This window comes from Triplophysa rosa, linkage group LG2 (assembly GCF_024868665.1).
Source record: "Triplophysa rosa linkage group LG2, Trosa_1v2, whole genome shotgun sequence".
NCBI classification, from domain to species: Eukaryota; Metazoa; Chordata; class Actinopteri; order Cypriniformes; family Nemacheilidae; genus Triplophysa; species Triplophysa rosa.
Window position 1 is genome coordinate 31,284,573 of NC_079891.1, and position 18,562 is coordinate 31,303,134.

Below are 18,562 nucleotides of genomic sequence, written 5' to 3' on the forward strand. Positions count from 1 at the left end.
TTGATAAACCGGATGAATCACATCTTAATCTGACCCATGAGCCATACCAGACACATGTAATAACCCCCTCTTTTAACATGTAAGGAAAAACCTAGTCCTTCAGGCATCTCTTAGAACACCTATACCGACTGACAGGGGTCCTTCTTCCAGTTAGCATGGCTGTCTTCAGCAGAGGAAGGCAGAAGATCAAAGCTCTCTGCAGCCTAAAGACTTTAATTTGTACACGAAACTTGACAGGTAACGCTTATGGAATAAAACAATATATTGATACAAATGTATTACGCACGATGATTCTTTCAACCTAAAGAGACCATTATTTTTTATTTAGCGTTGTATACATTGAATTAAACGTCTGTGTATAGCTCCATTAGAGTAACTATTTATATAAAATATTGACATTATCCGAATCCATTTTAATGCGAACATTGAGAAAACTATCTTCCCCTGTAACGTGTTAAACTGTGTCCAGTTAAATTATGGAGTAAGAATTCTACCTTGATCCCAGCAGGGAAGTTTGATTATGATCTGGTGGTTATTGGTGGAGGCTCTGGAGGGTTGGCGTGTTCAAAAGAAGGTGTGTCATTCATATCATATTTAAGTTTTGTTTTCTAACAGGAGCACTGTTGACATCTATTGATATCTGATAACTTCAAATATGATGTTTAAATGCAACAACACCTAAAGGATTTGTCTTTCTTACAGCTGCCCAATTAGGACAGAAAGTAGCTGTCTTGGACTATGTAGAACCTTCACTTAAAGGCACAGACCTTTCAGTTTTATAATCTTTGCTGATGTGTTTATTTCCAAAGCAAAATATAAACTAACTCATGCTGTTTTAGGCACAAAGTGGGGTCTTGGTGGGACGTGTGTAAATGTTGGCTGTATTCCGAAGAAGCTTATGCATCAGGCTGCATTGCTTGGCACTGCAGTCAAAGATGCTAAAAAGTATGGCTGGCAAATCCCAGACACCCTGTCACATGACTGGTGAGTTGCATGGAGCTAGAGTGAAACTATGACCAGTAATCAGTTATAACAAATAATAGCAGTCATAGTTTGTCATGCTGAACGGTTCTTTCTGACCAATGCACAAAACCCAACATAATATTGTTTATAGTAAACAGCGCCATCTCGTGGTGAAATGCAAATATTCTGCAGGGCAAAATGTAAAGTGCAGTAGTCATTGCACTAGAGGGCACTCCAGGCCTGAATTAGCTTGTTTTTTTCTTGACATAGTTTTTGTCCAGAGGCTAGTCTTGTTATTTAAAGTACTTTCAATTGTAGTGATGATGTTTTTATAAGCCCAGTATGTTTGGCATGTGACATGAAAACTCAAATCTCCGTGCTTTACACTGCTTTTCAATGAGTGAGCTGCATTGTGTGATGTGTTTAAATGTATTTTAGTGCAAAATATGAAAATAAATAATCATAATAGAGAGAACTTTTTGAGATATAAGTTTATGTGTAATACTGGATGTTGCAGGCCAACAATGGCAGAAGCTGTCCAGAATCATGTGAAATCACTAAACTGGGGTCACAGGGTTCAACTACAGGACAAGTAAGTTATACTTTTTTAAAACAACACAGCCAAATTGTATATTTTATAGAAATGTTACTTTTTGAGTTATTGATCATGCAGATTCTAATTTATTTATTTGAATCATATTAATATAATGTTACATAATTATAATGTACATCAAGTTTGCTCTTAAAGGGGAAAATGATCATGTTTCTTTTGAAAGTATTACACAGATGTTATTCAGTTTTTGTTCAATAGACCTCATTAGTTGTCGATCTTTCTGTCTTTCTGATGAGGTAATTACGGTCTTAGGCTATATGAGCACAGCGAATGTGCCAGCATGATAAATTGAATTTCAGTCTTTATACTGTATGGCTGTGAGGCAAACAGGTGCGGTGATGTCATTTTCCCAGAATGCCTCCACACGTTATCTCCACGTTAGAGCACACATTTGAACATTAGAATGGTCAATGAAATAATAACTGTTGTTGATGTAGCCCTCTCACACAACCCTTAGAATTGAATAAAAACTGGTTGAGTTCCTTAAGTATCAGAAAGTTTACAAATTATGTTTAGAGTAATAGACCGTCTCTTTCTCTTGTAACAGGAAGGTGAAGTATCTAAATATGAAGGGCAGTCTCGTGGATAAACACACAATCAAAACAGTAAATGCCAAAGGGAAAGAGGTGGGACTTTGTACATAAAACACATTATGTTTCACCAGCATTCTGATGTACTGTCGTCTTATTTTTATCGTATTGTTTCCTTATTGTCTTATTTTATACAGATGACAGTGTCTGCCAAAAACATTGTGTTAGCCACTGGTGGACGGCCAAAGTATCCCACACATGTGAGTATCTATGTCTGCATAGATGAGCATGTGCAGGTTTTGTTTTTCAGCTGCGTGACCTTGCCATGCTCAAATGGGAATGAGAGAGAGTGGATGTCCGTTCAGATATGATACAGTTTATTCTGTTCATATTCAAAAGCTGTTTGTTCTTGAAATTCACCTCTGTTAGCAGTAAGAGCGAAACATTGGGGTGAGGCATCAAGAGACCAATGACGGACCAGAATACTTTCAAAACTACAATGTGGCTCATAATTTTTTACAGTAACGTGAAATCAGGAGAGATTTGCTTGAATGAAAACCTTGAAAATAATGTGACAATGCATTCATTCTTTATGGTCCCAACCAGTGTTGGGTAAGTTACTCCAAAAAAGTAATGAATTACTAGTTACTAATTACATATTCATTAGTGTAATTAGATTACTGTAAAAATGACTCTCTCCAAAAAGTATTTAGTTACTTATTACTAATTACTTTCTATATCCTACATCAACTTTGATTGGTTGGGATTTAAGGATAGACATGAAAGGGCTTATTCATTCAATCAAATAATATTAAACTACATAAAGTATTATTATTAACTGACCAAAGTATTACAAATGTGAGAATTATACATTAAAGCAAGGATTTTAAAGTTAAGTCTTTGAATTTTGATGTCAATTCCACTATTGCACACACATATTACACAAAGTATTTAGTTTAATTACATCAGAAGTAACTGTAATTAAATTACATGAAAAATAAGAGTAATCTCTTACTTTACTTTTTCAAGGGAAAAGTAATTAAATTACAGTAACTAATTACTTAGTAACTAGTTACACCCAACACTGGTCCCAACATAGCCTCAGTTTTTTTTAAAGCAAAAATAAATTTAGTACATTTGATTGTTGTATTTTACATTGTAGAATTTATTTAGATTTTAATTTTAGGAGCTTTTCCTCATATTAGTTTTAGTTTAACAGTAACATTGCTATTATTATTGCAATATTATAAAATGTTGATATTACTATTTTGTGATATTATAAAATATATATATATATATTTTTTTACTTCATAGTTGTATTAATATTATTCATGTACAGTGCTTGCATTAACTGTGTATGTTAAATGAACATTTATGTTAAAAATAATATTCTGTATTTTCTGATTTCTTGACTGTCAGGTTCCAGGAGCTGCAGAGTTTGGAATCACGAGTGATGATGTCTTCTGGCTCAAAGACTCTCCCAAAAAAACGTACGTGACATTTATGTTGTGGCCAGATGCTTTGTTGCTGCAAACACGTTCACCCAAACTGTAATTTTAGGGAATGCAGCACTTTTATTGCTTTGTAAACATGTTGTCTTCCTCTCATGAGCTTCATCTTACGTTGCTTCACATTTTGCTTTGAACAAACTGAACAATAGAAAGATTTGAACAGGTCTATAATCAATCTCTCTGTATATATTTTCCATGGCTTTTTGAAGAGTTTGTAAGTCACGCGAGATGCCTCCATCATTGCCACATGCTTTCGGGGCAGGCGATGTTGTTTTGCTGTTGATCTGTCAGCTGTACAGGTGCGATTTCAGACTGTTGCCAGTAACAGAGCTCATCTCGTGGAAGTGGCAAGATGTTGGTGACTGATGGTGGTGAATGAGAGCGTTGGCACGCACGCCTGAAGTAAAAACATATACATTGACTTTTGTAGTCATTTAATTCACCTGAACATCTGTCGGAACCAATGACATGTCTTGTTGATCCTGACAAACACTAAATGTTATATGCAGTTTGGCACGAAAGCAACCCTTGAGGTATTTAAATACTGATGTAAAAATACCCTGTTTTGGGGTATTTTCATCTGCAATTCAGGTATCCAAAGGGCCGCAGGTCTCACAGATGCAGTAGGATGAAGTACTCGTATCCTATATCCCCCTACTGAGTCTACACGAATGAATATCAAGCCGAGTATTATCATCAAGTAGCATCTGATGTGGGGAGCTGTGGCGAATGCGTTTTGTTGATAAATGGACAGAAAAGTGAGCTGAGGTTGACGCCTAATCCTTCCATAAACCACCACACAAAAGAGCACAGCGTGTGAATGTGCATTAGCGGGGTTGTACGTTAAACGCATGGTTTTTCGTTGGAGTAAGCAGGTATCGTTCATCATGTGTCGTGTGGGGACATGAGGATTACAAGTTGTGTTAACAATTACATTTCACCGTGACCGTGAAACACAGGGCGAATTACAGCAGGGTGTACACATCGGCCACACACATAGACATTTCTTCATTCTCATTTTTTTGTTATCATGCTCACCTGCCTTTTTGTGTTAAAGGGATAGTTCACCCGAAAATGAAAATTCTGTAATCATTTCATACCTGTATAAATTACTTTGTTCCAATGAACACAGAGAAAGATATTTGTAAGAATGTTAGTAATTTTCAGTTCCGGGACATCATTGACTACCATAGTAGGAAGAAATAAATGGTAGTCAAAGGTGCCCGAGAACCCTAAATTCTTCAAAATATCTCACTATGTGCTCAACAGAACAAAAAAATACAATATTTTTTTCCTACTATGGTAGTGGACGATGTCCCGGAACTGAAAATTGCTAACATTCTTCCAAATATCTTTCTCTGTGTTTATTGGAACAAAGAAATGTATACAGGTTTGAAACAACCTGAGGGTGAGAAATTGCATTTTTGGGGGGGGTGAACTATCCCTTGAATGCTTTATGTGTCATATATTTTACTGACCCATTTGCATTCATTCAATATTTTTCGTTTGCTTGGGTTATTGATGTAAGTTGATCGCATGACAGTTTTTTTCTGTGTTTCAGGTTGGTTGTCGGTGCCAGCTGTATCCTTGTAAAACATGAACGTTTTGAACATTTTCAAGAAACGATATTTCTGTGAAGCTCTTTTGCAAGAATGCACATTTTTTAAAGTGCTTTACAAATACAACTGAAACAAACATAATCTGTAGTAAAACCTTGTGAATCTTTGTTTAATTGTGGTTATGTAAATGGGTGTAGTTCGTGATCACACTGCAAGGAATACAGCATGTAAAATTATTTGTATAATATCATTTCCTAGGTTTTTCTTTACTCTTTGTTGGAAGATGTAGCATTGGAATGTGCCGGCTTTCTCGCTGGCATTGGACTGGACACCACTGTGATGGTGCGCAGTATCGCCCTCCGGGGGTTTGATCAGGTATTACACATCTCTATTTTTTTGACATATTCAGAAAAAAGCTCTTCTTTATTATTCACCTGCTGTCATTTGTTTTCAAGTTAGAACTTTGGTTTGGAGATTTGATCTTTTTTTGGTTCGGTTTTGGTTTAAAATGACTCATGGCTTCATGGCAAAAACAGGATGAGAGACTTGGCCAGACTTGTTTTATTCGGCTGTTTTTATCACGCTCCTCTTTAATTAATGGTTATAGTGTTCTGACAGGAGATTTGTCATGTTGTTGTTAAGTATTACACTAGCAATATGGTCTGACAGGAGTGACAACCCAGAGTAATTTGCTGAATTGGACTAAAATCGGTGTTTAAGAAAACAAATGAACGATGAAAAGCCTTTAAATGTCTTTAAAGGCATTATATTTGCACTGTTAGATAGAAGTCTTAGATGAAGAGCCAAAAAGTGTTGAGTAGCTTTCATGACTCTCTGTTTTTCTCAGCAAATGGCTGGTTTAGTCACAGACTACATGGAGGCATATGGCACCAAGTTCTCCTGGAGGTGTACGCCGAAAAAAGTAGAAAAGCTGTCATCTGGGCTTCTTCAGGTCACGTGGACGGATCTAAAAACAAAAGAGGAACATCGAGATACCTTTAACACAGTGCTGTGGGCTGTAGGTGAGAACAAAAACAATGCGTCTCAGACATACACAACAAACATAATTATTTAGAAGTGAATTTTATTTAGAGGAAATCCACTGAATGTCATTTTGAAATTTTAGTATTTATGTTGTTTTAAACATTTTTATTTAGCGAATTTGTCTTTTATTGATGTCTCTTATATCACTTTGCAGTCAATATTTATTTATTTACATGCATATATTATATTATATGCAGTCCATATATGTATATATATAGGCTACATTTCAAAAAAGCAATTTGCAACAGTTTTTTGGTATTTATTGTATTGAAGATCAATTTACTTGAGAAGCCAAAAAATATGTATGTATTATTATTCTTATTAATATATACATGTGTTCATGTTTAACCTTTTTCATTTATTTAAAAAATATTTTTTTTTATTTCATTATTTTTTCATTATTTAATCAGGGAATACAGCTTGTTTTCTAAAGGAAAAAAATCAAAATTCAATTTCAAAATTGAGTTTTTGCTTAAAACAAGAACAGAATCTAACAGTGGGGTAAAAAATAGTTTCCCCTTTGAATTAAGAATATTTTTACACCTTTGGCAGATACTGTATTTTTTAAAGCAAAAACTCACTGAATTTAGATTTTTTTTTCAGAAAACAGGCCTAATATAATCATATCTATGTTTAGATAGATCAAAAAAATATTGGATAAGAAAAACATTTTATAGTGTATTATAATAATCTGTGGTATAAGCAGTTAAATTGTACGGTTAGCCAGTTATTTTACCAAATGAATCTCTATAGGATGATAAAAAAAACCTTCTGCTTCATGCCATTGTGCTGAACACTTTGCTTACACACTTTCCCCTACAATATCAAAAAATTGTATTAACAGAGATTAATGCCGCAGGAAGCATGTCTAACACTTGAGTCATCCTCTGTCATCGGTAAAGCTTTCATCACAACCCTGATATCCGACTTCAAAAACATAAATCCTTATAATCCACATATCTGTTTGTGTTCATATCGTGCCATACACCCCATTACAGCCGTGTCAGCAAAAACAGGGACCATCAGACCCAAAAACTGAGTAATAAAGAAACAGAGATGGAATTATCCGGGGAAGTGTTAATCATTGCACAGAGAACTGCTCTGCTGGACCAGGATACACCAGGAGCCCAGGGGTCGCCTCATTCCCCGCTCTCTTCTCTCGCTCTGGGTTTTCCTGCCCGAATCGCCCGTCTCACCGTACGGAAACCCACCCATAGCTGCTGTGGTTTTCCCCTGTTCTCATCTCTCAGCATCCCTGTCCGCAGATGCCACCTTGCCTAGCTTTCTCGCTTTCACTCATCTGACTTCTCTCATTCCGGTTATAGGGACAATGAGAGGAATATAGGAACACCCGGCTGACTGGTGCGGGTTTGTTTATTGATGGTGTGGTGAAGTGCTGCTTTGAGGATGTATGTACAGTGAGGATGAGACTTTAGTTTCCTGTCTTGGTTTGTGTTGCAGTGTAGAGTAAAGGAGTTTTAGAGATCTGTGGTGATGGACTGGTTTTGGACCATTCCAGAAGGTATTTGTCATGTCGAGCGGTCTTTAGGGGACTTTTATTTTAGAATTGAAAAGTAGTGTATTTATTAAAAACATGTTTAACGACAAGTCCCTGTTATTTCCAAATTTTCCATGGTTGTTGGACCGTGATGAATGTAGACTTCATGTCACACATAGTCAAGCGTATTTAACATCTTTTAATGTGATTCATCCCTTTTTTAATAATGAACTATACAAATTGTGTGTTGACTGTTGCCATGGTGAATAACAGTCCTACAGAGAGGATGCTCTTTGTTTCTCTGTCCTGATCTTTCTGTCAGTGGAAACCGAACACAAACATTTGAATCTCCCTCATGGCGACTAATGGAAAAGCCCCATTTCTCTTCTCATCTCTCACCCCCAGTGGAGCTCTTCCACCCTTCCGCTTTTGTACCCTTCCTCTGGGAATTAATACAGCCCTTCTGCAGGTGGCTGTATTAAAACTAGGAAGTCGAACATTTCCTCCATTGCTTTTATGAGGGTTGAAGAAAGGAAATGTACACAATGACAGTACATGTGTATGTATGCATATATACAGCAGTGGCTTTGTAGTTTTAGCATGTTGTTTTAATGACCATCCATGTTTATTTTTCAGTCTGTTTATTAAAATACAAACAGAAATAGCTAATATGTACACAAAATGTGTATTGTATATATTTGAGTGCACAATTGGTATGTTCGTATGGTTATTATCCCTGCCTAAACACTCCGTTGCTGTTTGAGATCGGCCACAAAATCAGACTCAACAAAATTAGACTCAAACAGCTTCAAACAAATGTAAAATGAATAAATCACTACCAATAAGCTCTCCTCGTTAATCAAAAACATCTGAGTTTGTTTCCAAAATTTTTTTTTTTTTTTTTTTTTTTTTTTTTTTTTTTTTTTTTTTTTTTTTTTTTCAGTTATTATGGCTTAAATCAAAACAAACCAACTGCAGTTTGATTGATATTAATTGGAATGCACAATAAAAAAATGATTTTTGAAAATATTTCAAAACTGAGTTATCTCATTACAGGTGTCTTGATCGAAAACAACTTCAACTGACATATCTTAAAATATATCAGTGCGATTGTTTTGTCGCGAGATGCACACCAGTCATTTTTTTTGTAAGGTATGTTTTTTTAAAACGACTTAAATATCCTGATTTAACTAAAGCCTAGTCCTGGTTTGAGCTAATCCCCCCTAAATCTTTTAACCCAAGTTACTGAGTGCAGCTGTAACACTTCAGAGGAGAACTGGCCCTCCCAGCTGAGTCTGGCGTCTCCTCCTTTTTTCTCCATTTATTCACAATTGGAGTTTTGGTTCCTTCCCATGTTGACTTGCTCACCGGGAGACTGCTAATATTCGCTCATCTTGGGGTTTTGTAAATTTCATAAACATTGCTTTATTAGAATGGTCTTACTCTTTCTATAATACTGTGTACTGTTTTGGATTCTACCTCTTTCTGTTTTTCTTTCTTTCTTGTAAAGCTGCTTTTAGACAAAGCAACATTGTTAAAAGCGCTATGTAAATCAAATTGAATTGAATTGTAAAGTTAAGCCAGTAAAAGGAAGATCATACCTTTGGGTTTTTACTACTCTGATACAGCAATAGAAGTCAGCTGAGTCTTTCCTTATTGTTGCGTCCATTCTTGTGTCCGGCCCTGCGAGTCGATAAGACTCAATTAAAGTCTTGCCAGACAGATTGTTGTGGCTATTAGCATGTAGGCCTTGGGAGTTCTTCCTTATACAACCCTAGGCTTTGTTCTTGTGCATGATCAGAGCCAGCTGTCAGTGTGTGTGTATGTGAGCAGGCGTAAGCTGTGGTTTTTCAGGCATAGTCCTTATCAGTGGGTCTGTGTTGTTGTGTCCAGCCTTCACAATGACCAGCGAAGTTCCAGGAGCCCAAATCAGACAGAGGGAGAGACAGGAAGGGTAATGCAGGAATGCCCCGCTCTGGTCTGACGCAGATACAGCTGCTTTTCCCAGTTTACTGTAATCCTCACTTCAGCTCCTGTATATGAGATGAACCAATAAAAATGCATGTTCTCACTATTATCAGGCCGCCTTTGCCCAAAGTCAAGGACGTTCCCTGGGCTGTGAAGGATATGGCGGAGGGGTTCGTGGCTGCTGGAATGTGGCGTAAAACAAAGACTGTCTTTCACAGTTTTTTAACTAGAAATGTTGATGTATTTTCTCAGGACTTCTTTGTCCACATGGAAGCGTTATTTATTGAATCAAACTAAACAAGTAAAGAAATGCACAGTGTTTTTCTTGGCCTTTAGGTCTGCTGCTGGTGTTAGTTTACATGATGGTGGTCACGTATGAAGCACCATTTTGCATCCTGTGTGAGTTATACAAATTCATGTTATCTTGATTTCTGATCTATGCATGATTTGCGTTACGTAAAGATGTTTTTGTAGTCTGTCACCAGAATGTAACTATATTCTCATTTCCTGAATGAAATGTAAGTGCCTAAGTGTAAGGTTTAGACTTCTGTGTAAACGAAACGCCGCTTTGATGTTTTATGACAACAATTGCTTTCTGTCGGCTGTGCATGAAAACTTGCACATAACACACAACTGACTTTACAGAATATACAGTACAGCAGATTATGTAGTTAAAGTCGCCATGAAACGGAAGTTATGATGTTTTTTTCTTACGAATTATGACATTTATCGGACTAAAACCGTCCGGGATTGATTTCGTCTTTCGGAATTAATTGGATCATTGGAAGTTGAAAGCCTGGCCATTGGACAGTCAATATACTTCCACCCTTGTGCCGATGTGTTTATAATAAATATTTAGCACATACGATTTGTATATTTATACACTTTGGATTATATAAAACAATTTGGATTGCAATTTAATGTACACGCTTGAAAGTCGTGAGAAAAATCTGGCTTATTCAATCATATATTCATTGTTTAAATGATCTTGATATACATGCAGAAACGTTAGTATTATGTTGTTTAAACATGAATATGAACTTTTTTTTTTGCAGTACTCAAGATCTGCAAAAATTGCGTATGTTTTGTTATTTTGACCAGTTTGTCCCATTTCATTTTTTTTCCAAATAAGTGCAAATAAAAGATCAATATTTTCAATTGGATTTTTTTGGGAGAAATGTTGTGACTACTGTAGTTCACAGAATGAAACAAAATTGATCATTTTAGTTCAACACTTTAGTTATAAATACTAAATTCAGAAAAACCGAAAACATTTTGGAGTGGTCTCCTAATTTTTTATCTTATAAGTACTGATACCATAATTGCCAATAATCTCCAATTTGAAAATGAAGACCAGCCTATCAGCAACGTTTTAAATAGCGATCCGTATTTTCCTCCCTTTTCTTTCTCTAAATCTCTTACTCTCGCTCACTTGGAGTGATAGACGAATACGCAGCTCTCTGGCTCAAGACTCGTTGTGGAAGTTATTTCTGAGCTGGAGGCAGGAAAAGAGGCTTCAGGGTTTGTTGTTCTTGCAGGCTGATAGCATCTACATGGCTTCTGCTGCAAACATTGTTTATTGTGATACCCACCAAGCCGGCGTGATTGGCCGGTCTGTGCATTCGTGTGTGTGTCTCAGACGCTGTGGAGGGGGGAGATGGACAAGTGTCGACAGCCTCTCTCAGCCCTCCGACAGGAAGTGACAGCGCAGGCCCCAGGTGGCTGATGGGATACGCTTCCAGGTCTCCTTATTACCGAGACCACCACCACACGCACACATTCGCCTCTCTCCCCAGCTGTGCATGTGTTTTCTTTTGTAAGCTCGGGATAAGATTTGACCTCTAATCTTGAGGTGTAAAGCCACCCCTGCAATCCCCCAGCAGGCCGAGCGGTTCGGATGTGTCCGAAACACTGAAAAGTTTCATCCCACCTCCAAAAAGCTCTCGTCCGATATATCACTCCACCTGTCATTGTTTTCTGTTGGGTTTTTTTTACTTTAGGCAGAGCCCCCGAAATCAGGACCCTTAATTTGGAGAAGGTCGGCGTCGAGACCAACAAAGAAACCGGGAAAGTAATCGTGGCCCCTGATGAAGCAACATCCGTGCCGAACATTTACGCTATCGGGGACATCGCCGAGGTAGGTGCCGAGGATGTTCTCACATTAAACTCACGAGTAACCAGGCTTAATCGGGAACACACACATTCCACCCAGCTGGAAAACTTCAGAGCGACAGCATATTCCTGTCTGTCAGTTCCATCGTTATGTTAGAAGGTCGTTGACCTGTAACATCTCCGACACAACTGGCTGCCGGGATCAAATATCCCGTCTGCAGCTGTGTGATTATTGGCGCGCACGCACGCCTCCGCAAAACTAGTCAGGAGATGAGCCTTCTACTCTTTAGCCGTCATTTTACATCAAGATTTCAAATGAAGAAAGCGTAATGTCGAGCTGCACCTGGCTGTCTGGGTGGCGTCCGCACACACACGCAGAGCCAAACTCCCCAGGCGCTTTCTTGGACAGCAGGATGTACAGAAGTTATCAGACAGGTTGCTGTTGCCATTAGTCAGTGAATGAGAATTCGCCCGCCGGCGCTGCTTGTTCCTGTGTTGTTACTGTAGGCATGTTGCCGCTTTTTTTCACAGCCCTGATTGGCAGCCGTCCACCTGTGCACTGTAATCATCATGGTGACTGACAGCCGCGTGATGTCGTCGAGTTGATACTAATCTCTGAAATGTCTGATCGGACTAATCGCGGCTAGATTTACACTTAACAGCACGCTAATTTGCTTTGCATTGTGCTTAATTGCAGTTTAAATCGTTTCAGATGTTTCGTGCGGCGATCGCCAAAGTGCTAGACCAGACTGTGTGTGTGTGTGTGTGTGTGTGTGTGTGTGTGTGTGTGTGTGTGTGCGTGCGTGTGTGTGCGTGTGTGTGTGTGCGTGTGTGCGTGCGTGTGTGTGTGTGTGTGTAAATGTTCCTTGACGTTGCCAACACACGTTCTGTGCTTCAGGGTCGTCCTGAGTTGACCCCGACCGCCATCAGGGCCGGAAAGCTCCTGGCCCACAGACTGGTGGGCCAATCTACTGAGCTCATGAACTATGAAAACGTGAGTTTGTTCCACACACAATTTTTCTGTGTTCACGTATTATGTATTTTCATGACATTTCAGCATATTTTTCCCAATTTCACATAAAAATCGATTACTTACGATATGTTTTTGGATACTGTTATGAGAGGATTACTTTTTACAGTATGCATTTACTGATCTTGGTGCAATCTTGTGTTAAAAACAAACAACAAATGTTTAGTTAAGGACAGCACATGCTGTGTTACTTTTAACTCCACTTGTGTTGTCCCTTATATTTATTTAACACACAATCAACACAAAATGACACGTGTTAAAACAGCTACAACACAAAACACCTGTTTAAAAGTGTATTATATGTGCTGGTTTATTAATACTGGTTCAAAATATTGTTAAAAAAATGTATTCGAGTAATCGTGTGTAGTAATTAGAATCTAGTAAGAATTTATTTGGGGAAAATTAGCATTATAAAACTGAAAAGTAACACCCAGTGTTTTTACAGTAATCATAATTTAAGTGGATAATATGCTCAATTGTCCGACAATTATGAAAGAATATATTTATTTTAAATTATTTCATTATTTTTATTAACAAAGTAATTTTCTATTAATTATTTAAATTATTTCATTTGATTTTGAATGAACATGAATTATTTTAAGTAATTATTATTTTCATTTTTTTACTATTGTGTTCCTTTATTTTGGGGGGGATGATTTACCTTAGATTTTCTTTATTTGGTAGAACTGTGATGGTATGAATTGTGCTTAACATCCCTTTGATGTATTTTAGAATTAATTATGAATTAAAAATATGTATTATTTAATTTGTAATTATTCTTTTTTATTATTATCATTATTTAGTGATTATTATTTGTATTTATTCATTAATTGTTAAAAAAAAATGTTTGGGGGGATGATTTACCTTAGATGTACTTTAGTTGGTAGGACTGTGATGCTATGAATGCGCTTAGCATCCCTTTGCTTTTATTTATTTTATTTATTTATAATTAAGAATTAACATTATTTATTATTTATTTAAGTGATTATTATTTGCATTTATTCTTTGTTTTATTTTTATCTTTTATTTTTGGGGATGATTTTCCTTAGATTTACTGAATTGTGCCTAACATGCCTTTGGTTTTTAGTTCTTTTATTTATAATTCTTTTAAGTTTAATTATTGTAAAATATGTTTGACCTTATTTAAAAGCTTGCGTTGCTTTTATTTGTGACATGAATTGGCTCAGGGAAGTGATGTGACCTTCAGTTTTTTGTATGCGTGTGTGTTCAGGTGGCCACTACAGTGTTCACTCCGCTGGAGTACGGTTCTGTAGGTCTGTCTGAAGAAGAGGCAGAGAGAAGACATGGCAAAGACCACATTGAGGTAAAATAAAACAGCAGATTGTACCATTTACAGTACCTTTACATGCCCCTTTAACTAAAGGTTAAGGGATTTGTCATGAAACATTATTGTTATGAAGCAGCAACGTTATACTGTAAGACACAAATTTATAAATAAATAATCACACGCTAGGCCAATGCCTTAGTGTATAACGTAATCTGAACTTTAAGTGATTGCATTTAAAACCGTCCTTGGTTATAAAACCAAACCCGTAAACATGAATCACTAGCAACAGTATAATAATACTTGCACACCTGCATGGCTCTCAAACCAAAAACATTCAGATAGGGGCGTGGCTTCAGGCATGAATCTGGTTTGATTGACAGGTCTGCAAGAGTGCTGATTGATGCTTGTAGAGGTCGATGAGAGACGATCAAAACGCAGAGTCCTGTAGGCCCTGACAGCCGCGTGTCGGCACACCTGGGCGTACGCTCTTAAGCGTGTTCGATATCACCGAACGATTTCAGCGGAGAGAAAATGTTTAACGCTGTAACGCAGAGACAAACCATAACAGTAGCTGCACTCGCTTCCAAGTGCTTGTTCAGAAATGACACACTCGAGTGGTTGACCATGCAGGAAATGATGTCATTATGACAGTGTTTCTGTGTTCACAGGTGTACCATGCGTTCTACAAACCGTTGGAGTTCGCAGTGGCCCTAAGAGATTCCAGTCAGTGCTACATTAAGGTAACGCAAGACTTTTTAACACTGTAAAAATGGTATTGTATTGTTTATGTTGCCTATATTGATTAAAAAAAAACATGGGTGGGCGGGACAACAGAAAAAAAACAAGATTGGGTTGCTCGGCGTCTAAAACTCTCTGAGATTAAGTCAGAAGTCATATCTTAATTTGATTGGTTGATCAGGGTGGACCAATCACTGACCAAGAATGATTAAAAATGCATTTTTAATTTAGATTCCATTATGTTCCTCTCAGGTGGTTTGTTTAAGAGAAGCCGGGCAGCGTGTACTAGGTCTCCATTTTACCGGGCTGAATGCTGGTGAGGTCACACAAGGCTTTTCTTTAGGCTTCCAGTAAGTTCTACCTCTTCTGTTAACCTGCAAATGATTCATTTATATTCAGATTTGAGTTGTCATTAGATTTCTGATATGCAGCACAGATGTCCTCATTACACGAATGCAATCGTAACAGCTGTGAATGAATACAGCGTCTGTGTCTTTATATCTACAGGTGTGGGCTTACCTACACTCACCTGAGAAATACGGTCGGGATTCACCCCACCTGTGCTGAGGAGCTGACAAAACTCAATATCACGAAACGCTCTGGTCTGGACGCCACGGTAACGGGCTGCTGAGGTTAAGCATCCCCTCCCTGATCGCACGAGCACACGGGAATCTACTGTGTGATGTCATAGCCGGGTGCAAAATGAAAGATGCCGAACTCTAACGATACAGGGTCGTAACCTTGACCTTTAAACCGTCGACTTAATGCAAATCCAGCACAGAAATACTCATCTAATATTTAGTTTTACTACCGTCTATGATTTGTATAGTAAAGGTCAGTGTTTTACATATTAACCTTCCCAATATCACATTCCAGAGGACTCCTTCACCTCAACTGTAATGCATTGTTTTCAAACCAAATCCAGGCCACTTCTGCTGGCTTTTTACCCTGGGTCACGATAATCCAATAAGGTCCTCGTGTTTGCTCTACGGAGATCCAGGTTAGAGCAACACCAACCACTGCGAACGAATAAACACGGCCATAAATCAGGATTAAGGCCCCGTTACGGTTTGCTGAAATGAGAACCGTAAGAGAAAGTGGCCTAATGTTTCTGAAATATATTCTGCAAATGTTGTTGTTTCTCCGGCTGTACTTCCTGTCCATTAGTCATGCGCCAGTCTTGACACTGATGAATGGGATAGGCCCGTCGCTACGGTGACCCCACCCCGTTTCCCAGGGACGTAGACAAACACTCGGCGAGCAGCGTGTCAGTCAAACGCAGAGGCCGGTCGTGGACAGAGTGAGCGCTTGTTTAGTCCTGGACTTTAGGAGGTTCCCTACAGCACAGGGAGAATAACATACTGCCCTAAACATCTACAGGGCCGGGGCGAGATCGTGGTAGTACCACAAGTGCCCTGAAGGTGGCGGTATTACCTTCTTTTTCCATTAATCCTGCTCGCGTTTGGAAGGGGTGCAAATGTCTGGATGAGGTCTGAAGCGTTTAGTCATTATGAGCTCAAGTCACAGTTAATCACTGGCAGAATTTAAGATGAATTGAACACTTACTGGGCGTTCTGGCTTTCACAGGTTTAGCTTATCTGTTGTTTGTGTACTCGGCTAATAGCTTCGGCCAGCGCTCCTGCCGCACGCTTTTGAGAGTACTTACACCAAAACTATTCCCAAAAGTTGAATTCATTTCGTGGCAGGAAATCTGTAACGTTCCCCGTTTGCGTCCAAACCAGGTAAAGTTGCAAAACCTGCCAATTTAAAGGGATAGGTCACCTAAAAATATTCACCCTCGTGTGAAGACCTGTGACTCTTCTGTGAAACACAGAAGAAGATATTTTGAGAAATACAGGTTTGGAATGACATGAATGTGGATAAATGATGAAAGTATTCAAGTTTGGGTGAACTGTCCCTTTAAATATATATTACAATAACATCTGTAGAACATTACTTTTATTCATTTACTTTTGTGTGCACAGTTCACTGTAGTTCAAACCCTGATCCAACTCACCTGCCTGTAGTTTTCAGGTTTACCTGAACGCCATGATTTAGATGGTGAAGGTGTATTTATTTAAGTTGGGAAACTTTGCAGGACCGTGGCGCTCTTCAAGCAATATCGATTTGTGCTAAATCGATATTGAAATCAGCTTTAGAAATGCTAGCTATAATTCCTATGTCAGGATCTTAAATCCCACCGGTAAAATGAGTGAAATTAACCTTAAAATGAGTCATTTAGTCATGTTGTTTCAAACCTTTATGACTTATTTTATTTAAGAACACCAAACGTATTTTGTCAACTCTTTCCCAAATAATGAACGTGAATGTGGAGTGGGCCATGCAGTAGTTTTGTTTTCATCATATAGAAAAGTTTGTGTCATTTACGGAAGAATGTCGTACAGGTTTAGAAAAACATAATGGTGAGAAACGGAGAAAATGCCATTTAAGGTACAATTATGGTCAAATTTGACAACTCCAGAGGAAATATGTAAGAGTTTCAACAAGAGATACACAAACTCCTGCGCTGGATTCATGAGAATGCCATTGAGTTACAAGTGAGGTTCTGTGTTGGAAAGAGTTTGTTTTTGTTTGAAGTCTAATCTGCCCCGGCTCTGATTAATGAGCTTAAGAGCCGAGTGACAGGTTGCCGTGGTGATGGAGAGGAGCACTGCGCTACCAGGTTTATTTGTACCCGGGGCCGATGGGAGCGAGGGGGGTACCATGTGCTCGACTCAGGGATGGGGTGCTGAATGAAGACCCCTGACCCCAACACAGTACCACCAACAGCTTTGCTGTATCAACACACACACACACACACACACACACACACACACAGCTGATGGGCGGGCCTGCAACACACAATGCAAAATATGCAGACGTTTGTAAGTGATTCATGTTTATACGCAAGTATTCACGTTCTGAATATATATATTTTTTTGCATTCAAATTCTGTCCAGTGGGTTTACAGATATGTAACCCGCAGGCCATCTTGAGACAGCAGCCCCCAGCAGTGCTCATACACACACACACACAAACACACACACAGAAGGGTCAGGGTTCAACTTTCAAGGGCCCAGCTAATGATGACTTGCGCTAAAAGCCCATACTGGAGAGGGCAAGTCTGATGTCACCTGGCGTCCGATTTTTTTTGTAAATAGAGAAGCCCAGTTTGCCATCGAGGCTTGCACTGGATAATTTATGTGTGTGATAAAATATGAAATATACACTTGCGATATTAAAGTATTGACAAACTATATTGTCCTCTGTTTTTTTTAAGATGCTTTGTATTCCTTTACAGTATAATAAGGCTTTTGCTTGACTTCCAATGGGACTTTGCATTAAGGGGATAGTTCAACCAAAACATATGAATTCTGTCATCATTTGTTCAACCTCATGTCATTTAAAGCCTGTAAATGACTCCATGTCAAATGATTGTATATGTCCATACAATGGCTGCCAGTGTTTTTTGGTTTTCAACGTTCTTCAAAATATATATATTTTTGTGTTCTGCAAAAGAAAGAAAGTCATACAGGTTTGGAATGACATGAGGGAGAATAAATGATGACAGAACGGTCATTTTTGGGTGAACAATTCGTTTACCTATACAGTAGGAATGGTCAGCTAAATGTATAACTCTTTAACTTGAAATTGTTTTTCTATGTAAACACGTTAGACAGATGTTTTGGCCAAAGCTGTCTGTGTATA

The 18,562-nt window shown here is 38.2% G+C and overlaps 1 protein-coding gene across 2 annotated transcripts; it reads left to right on the forward strand.

Annotated features, from left to right (window-relative positions):
* The first annotated feature begins 140 nt into the window (after positions 1-140).
* txnrd2.2 (thioredoxin reductase 2, tandem duplicate 2) lies at positions 141-18,105 on the forward strand. Of its 2 annotated transcripts, none has more exons than XM_057351444.1 (17): positions 141-237; positions 506-574; positions 703-759; positions 840-984; positions 1,481-1,555; positions 2,124-2,202; positions 2,304-2,366; positions 3,526-3,596; positions 5,179-5,198; positions 5,460-5,551; positions 6,024-6,198; positions 11,687-11,823; positions 12,697-12,792; positions 14,060-14,152; positions 14,785-14,856; positions 15,107-15,204; positions 15,362-18,105. In XM_057351444.1, the coding sequence occupies exons 1-17, from the start codon at positions 156-158 to the stop codon at positions 15,483-15,485; spliced, it is 1,548 nt and encodes a 515-aa protein (XP_057207427.1). In that variant the 5' UTR covers positions 141-155; the 3' UTR covers positions 15,486-18,105. The 2 variants fall into 2 exon arrangements, with proteins under 2 accessions (XP_057207427.1, XP_057207435.1); XM_057351452.1 differs by having other exon boundaries at positions 147-237; positions 509-574.
* Positions 18,106-18,562: the final 457 nt, after the last annotated feature.